Source organism: Salmo trutta, chromosome 12, assembly GCF_901001165.1.
Source record: "Salmo trutta chromosome 12, fSalTru1.1, whole genome shotgun sequence".
Lineage (NCBI taxonomy): Eukaryota > Metazoa > Chordata > Actinopteri > Salmoniformes > Salmonidae > Salmo > Salmo trutta.
This window is the reverse complement of record NC_042968.1, coordinates 59,450,697-59,456,696: the sequence shown is the minus strand read 5'-3', so window position 1 is coordinate 59,456,696 and position 6,000 is coordinate 59,450,697. Positions and strand designations below refer to the sequence as shown.

The 6,000-nt window shown below is 46.3% G+C and overlaps 1 protein-coding gene across 5 annotated transcripts in view; it reads right to left on the bottom strand.

Moving 5' to 3' along the window:
- Window positions 1-1,375: 1,375 nt before the first annotated feature.
- The window catches only part of LOC115203874 (electrogenic sodium bicarbonate cotransporter 4), a 29,934-nt gene continuing 25,309 nt past the window's right edge, over window positions 1,376-6,000 (bottom strand). For 3 of the 5 annotated variants that reach the window (XM_029768943.1, XM_029768944.1, XM_029768945.1), the window contains 3 exons: window positions 3,252-3,422; window positions 2,596-2,688; window positions 1,376-2,357 (listed from right to left, as the gene is read on the bottom strand). In XM_029768943.1, the coding sequence (XP_029624803.1) occupies window positions 2,292-2,357; window positions 2,596-2,688; window positions 3,252-3,422 (330 nt within the window). In that variant the 3' untranslated portion in view covers window positions 1,376-2,291. The other 2 variants (XM_029768946.1, XM_029768947.1) reach the window with 2 other exon arrangements.

Sequence of the window (6,000 nt, the reverse complement as noted above, 5' to 3'; positions counted from 1 at the left end):
CTCTTTGCTTATTTGAGCTGTTCTTGCCATAATATGGACTTGGTCTTTCACCAAATATACCACCTCTACCTTGTCACAAAACAACTGATTGGCTCAAACACATTAAGGAAAGAAATTACACAAAGAAATTACACCTTTAACAAGGCACACCTGTTAATTGAAAACATTCCAGGTGTCTACCTCATGAAGCTGGTTGACAGAATGCCAAGAGTGTGCAAAGCTGTCATCAAGGCGAAAGGTGGCTACTTTCAAGAATCTCAAATATATTTTGATTTGTTTAACACTGTTTTAGTTACATGATTCCATATGTGTTATTTCATGGTTTTGATGTCTTCACTATTATTCTACAATGTAGAAATAGTAAAAATAAAGAAAAACCCTGGAATGAGTAGGTGTGTCCAAACTTTCAACTGGTACTATATATATATATATATATGGTTGTGATCTTCAGGTGCAGAGGGATTCTGAGGGAGGCACAGACAGGTGCAACAGCCCAGGTTACTTCTTACTTACTTACTTACTCACTCACTCACACGCTCTCACCCTCATGAGTTCACACAATCACAGTCTCACGAGCACGCACAAACATAGTTTCACACTTCACAACCATACTCCCTGAACAGCAATGTAGACAATAGTTCCTTGACTGCCAAGAGCAGGATCACAAAAGGGGAAAACACACATGCATGAACATACGCGCGTACAGACAGACAGACAGACAGACAGACAGACAGACAGACAGACAGACAGACAGACAGACAGACAGACAGACAGACAGACAGACAGACAGACAGACAGAGAGAGAACGGCAGAGGGAAAATGCTACGGGGTAATTAGAAAGGCGTAGGAGGAGGGTTTGTGTGTCACAAAAAGTGAATGGATTGTGGTGGGGTTTGAGGTGAGTTGAGACCAGGTGAGACAGGCGGAGAGTGTTAGCTGGAGGACGAAGAACACCGTGTGTAGGACGTTTTGTGCTGTTTAAAAAGAAAACCAAAAGTCCCATCGTACTGCAGCAGGTTCATAACGTAACCAAAATTCATATTCCCCTATTTCTCAGGAGTTGATTGTCCCAAACATACAAGTCCAGCATTCACTTGTCTTGAGAGAGCAGTGGCTGACAGAACTAGCAACGGAAAGGACGACTGATCCATTGTAGGTCAGAGCAGAGTCTTATAATTACCAAAATGTTACAATAGTAAATGATTAGACCTGGATAGTGTAGACGTCTCCAACGAACCCATAACAACCACCGTCGCTCAGCACATTTGACATTTTAGTCATTTAGCAGATGCTCTGATCCAGAGCGACATAGAATTAGTTCATTCATCTTAAGATAACTACTGTAGGTGAGACAACAACAGATCACAATGGTATCAAGTACATTTTCCCTCAACAAAGTATTTATCAGCAAAGTCAGTGCTAGTGGGAAAATACAGTGGTGTAGGGGCATGCAAATTGATAGCAATTTGATGGCTTCTTGCAGTCAATTTACAGAATAACACTGCATTATAATATTGGATTACCGTCACATTATAACCCTTCCCTTGCTAACTGTGCCTTCAGAGTCGTCTTTACATTAGTTCAAGAGGTTCCTGCTACAAACCACATGGCGCACAGTGAATAAATTACACATGGAAGACATCATCGAAACAAACACACACAAAAAAGCAACTTCTGCATTGGTATCAGGTGAATGGGCTCTGGGATCTAAACAACTGTCAGTCTGCCCTCACAAACTACAGCAGGGCCGAAGGATAGCGCAGGAAAAAAACACACAGCATCCAGTGGTTTTAAGCAGGCGCTGGAGATCAGAGAATATGTTGAGCGAAAAGAAACCTCAGTCCACACACTGCGATCTGTGCTCCAACAGCCTCGGACAGTAGACGAATGGTTCCGAGCTGCGTGCGATTCATGTGTCTGGGTGTGTCTCCCAGACCACACTGTGATTTGTACAATGTTTAAAAGTATAATAACTAACTACTATCCAGCTGAATGCAATAGACATATGTTTACATGTTAAATATCACATCTACATTTTATAGAATATTTGTATACATTTATATGAAATTCAATGTGTATTACGTTTTTTTTAAGTAAAAACAGTGGTAAAGAATGCTAATAGTAAATGGATGTTTGCTAATAGTTTTTAGCTGTGTATGTGATTGTACAGTAGTTGTCAGTAGTCTAGCTGGCAGTAGTAAGTGTATGTATGTGTGTGTGTTTTTACATGTGTGTGTCAGTAGTCATAGGTGTGGACATTCTGGCAGTGTAGTCCCCAGTCGGTGTGTGCGTCAGGGCCGGGGGGGATGTATCCGGTCACTTTCATCTGGATTTACACAAGTGTAAACGTTCTTCTCCTGTACACACACACACACACACACACACACGGTTGAATAGCAGAGGTAAGAATTGGTGAGGGATAACAAAAAAATGAATAACACCTTCAGTGTCTCATGTCAGTAACATCACAGTATTATGTGCTCTATCTGTCGCACAACAATGACATCACAGTAATACATTGGGTCCCTCAAAAGAGAGGTTTACTCACAGTCAGAGACGGGGGGCTAGGTGGGTCAGAGACGGGGGGCTACTCACAGTCAGAGACGGGGGGCTAGGTGGGTCAGGTGCTGAAGGAAGGCCTATGGTGTCCATGGGTATCTTCACTGGAGGAGGGAGGGGACTTTTGGGCTGTGGCAGAGGGAGGGGGTGGGGAAACAAGGGGAAAACTATCAGCATGCAGGAGGAACTGACAGAGGAGTGGCTTAATAGAGACGTGAGGGATGATGCCCCAAATACACACACACATCCAAGCACACGCTCACACACACACGGCATGCTTAAATCTAAGCAAAACGGCTCAATTCTACTACACAGACAGGATTGAACCGTGCAGGTGAAAGTTGGAGGGAGAAAGACATCAACACACACACGCACACACGCACACACACACACGCACACACGCACACACGCACACGCACACACACACACACAGACCAACATCGAGGCAGACAGACAGGCAATAGTAAGTGTTATACGGTGCCTTTTCAGCAACACTGTGGGACAGAAAAAAGAGAAAGCTATTAGTCAGAGATAACAATCCGAGGAACAACACACATCTATATAAACACTCAACAAAACAGATGGAGCCACTCCTACACACCACACTGCCATTACATCCTACTCCCACTGTCATTCTGGCACTGTGTGTGTGTGTGTGTGTGTGTGTGTGTCTGCTAGTCCTCGTCTCTCACCTCCTCGTCGCTCTCCGGCTCCGCTGCTTTGGTCCTTTTGTTGTCTTTCTTTTTCTTCCCATCCTTCTCCTTTTTCTTGTCCTTCTCCGGCAGGATGTCGTCCAGCCAGGCCAGGTCGTGTTGAGAGAACATCAGGTCCATCATCTTACGCACCACCATCAGACCCAGGATCTACACATGGAAAAAAGTATGTCTCCCCATCAATCTATGCACCACACACACATTTACAATGGAAAGAAGGTATAACCAAACGCGCTTCAGCCCAGCTTAAATGTAAAAGGGGAAATCAGGTACTAGACTGAGGGATTTGAAAATCCCTAAAACATTCCTTACCCCAGGATACTTTCACTGGTGACTATCTGGGAGAATAAAGAAAAGAAGCACTCTGCTTGCTGCATAAAGCTGATTACTGAACCCGTCAATAAATCTATCAGATTTATGCAGCAGCAGAGTGCTCCTTTTCTTTATTGTCCCGGATGGTCACCAGTTGAGGGATCCTATGGTAAGGAATGTTTTTTTTACATTTTAGTAATTGAACATCCTAAGATAGCTAAGTGGGACAACCACATACTGTATCACAGTCATAGTAAGTACAATAAAGTAGCAAAATCAGCAAAGTTCAAGCTAGTAAAGGGGCAGATGCTGTGGGATTATTTAAGATACTCTTTGTAGAGGCAGGTTTTCGGATGTTTTCGGAAGATGGGCAGGGACTCTGCTGTCCTAGCTTCAGGGGGAAGCTGGTTCCACTATTAGGGTGCCAGGACAGAGAAGAGCTTGGACTGGGCTGAGTGGGGAGCTGCCCTCTCGTAGGAGTGGGAGGGCCAAGAGACCAGAGGTGACAGAACAGAGTACTCGGGTTTGGGTGTAGGGTTTGAGCATAGCCTGAAGGTAGGGAGGGACCGTTCCTCCTGCTGTTCCATAGGCAAGTATCATGGTCTTGTAGTGGATGCGAGCTTCGACTGAAAGCCAGTGGAGTGTGCGGAGGAGCAGGGTGACATGGGAGAATTTGGGAATGTTGAACACCAGGCGGGCTGCAGCATTCTGAATAGGTTGCAGGGGTTTGATGGCACAAGTGGGGAGCCGAGCCAACAGCGAGTTGTAGTCCAGACGGGAGATGACAAGTGCCTCGATTAGGACCTGCACCACTTCCTGTGTGAGGCAGGGCCGTATGCTACGGATATTGTAGAGCATGAACCTGCAGGAGTGAGTCACTGTTTTGATGTTTGCAAAGAACGGCATGGTGTTTTCCAGGGTCACGCCGAAGGTTCTTTGCACTCTGGGAGGGGGACATTGTGGAATTGTCAACCGTGATGGAGAGGTCTTGGGAGTGGGCAGGCCTACCCCGGGAGGAAAAGCAGCTTCGTCTTTTCGAGGTTGAGCTTGAGGTGGTGGGCCGACATCCAATCTGAGATATCTGCCAGGCACGCAGAGATGCGTGTCGCCACCTGGTAGGAGCGGCGTTTCAGGTAGGATGCAATTCAAGAGTGTGAAAAGCCTGAGATGCCCAGCCCTAAGAGGGTGGAGAGGAGGATCTGATGGTTCACGGTTTCGAAGGCAGTGGATAGATCTAGGAGGATGAGAACAGAGGCGAGAGAGTCAGCTTTGGCAGTTCGGAGAGCGTCCATGACACAGAGAAGAGCAGTCTCAGTTGAGTGAACCGTCTTGAAGTCTGACGGGTTAGGGTCAAGAAGATCGTTCCGAGAGAGATAGCGAGAGAGTTGGTTAGAGACAGCATGCTCAAGTGTTTTGAAAATAAAAGAAAGAAGGGACACCGGTCTGTAGTTTTTTTTATGTCAGAGGGACTGAGTGCTGATTTCTTGAGGAGGGGAGCGACTCTGGCCAGTTTGAAGTTAGAGGGGATGGTCAGGGAGGAGTTGATGAGGGCAATGAGAAATGGGAGGTCTCCAGAGATGGTCTGGAGAAGGGAGGAAGGGATGGGGTCGAGCGGGCAGGTAGTCGGGTGGCCGGACCTCACTAATTGCAAGATTTATTCTGAAGAGAGGAGAAAGGCGTAGGGTAGTTTTGTGTGAGTGGGACCAATGGACTCTATAGGCTGAGTGAATGAGGACCGGATGTCATTAACCTTCTTTTCAAACTGGTTGACAAAGTCGTCCGCGGAGAGGGAGGGGGAGGGGTGGAGGATTAAGGAGAAAGTCGAAAAGAGTTTCCTAGGGTTAGAGTGATAGAAAGTGGTTTTAGCAGCAGATACAGAGGAAGAGAAGGTAGAGATGAGGAAGTGAAAGGGTGGTAGGTCCTCCGGAAGTTTAGTTTTCCTCCATTTTCACTAGGCTTCCCGCAGCCATCTTCTGTAAGCTTGCAATGAGTCACTCGGAAGGGAGGTCCAAGCCGGCCGGGAGAAAAGGGGACAGTGCAAGTCATAGGATGTGGAAAGGGAGGAGAGTAGGATTGAAGAGGCAGAATTGGGAAACAGAGAGGGGGAGAAGGATTAAGCAGAAGTGAGAGATAATAGGATAGACAAGGAGAGAATAGTGGGAGAGAGGGAGTGAAGATTGCAACGGCGCATGACCATCTGGGTAGGGGCTGAGTGGCTAGGGTTGGAGGAGAGGGAGACAGAAAAGCAAACACAGTAGTGATCAGAGACTTGGAGGGGGGTTGCAGTGAGATTAATAGGCAAACAGCCTCTATTAAAGATGAGGTCAAGCATATTACATGCCTTGTGAGTGGGAGGAGACTGGGAAAGGGTCAGGTCAAAAGAGGCAAGGAGAGGGAAGAAAGAGTTAGAAAGAAA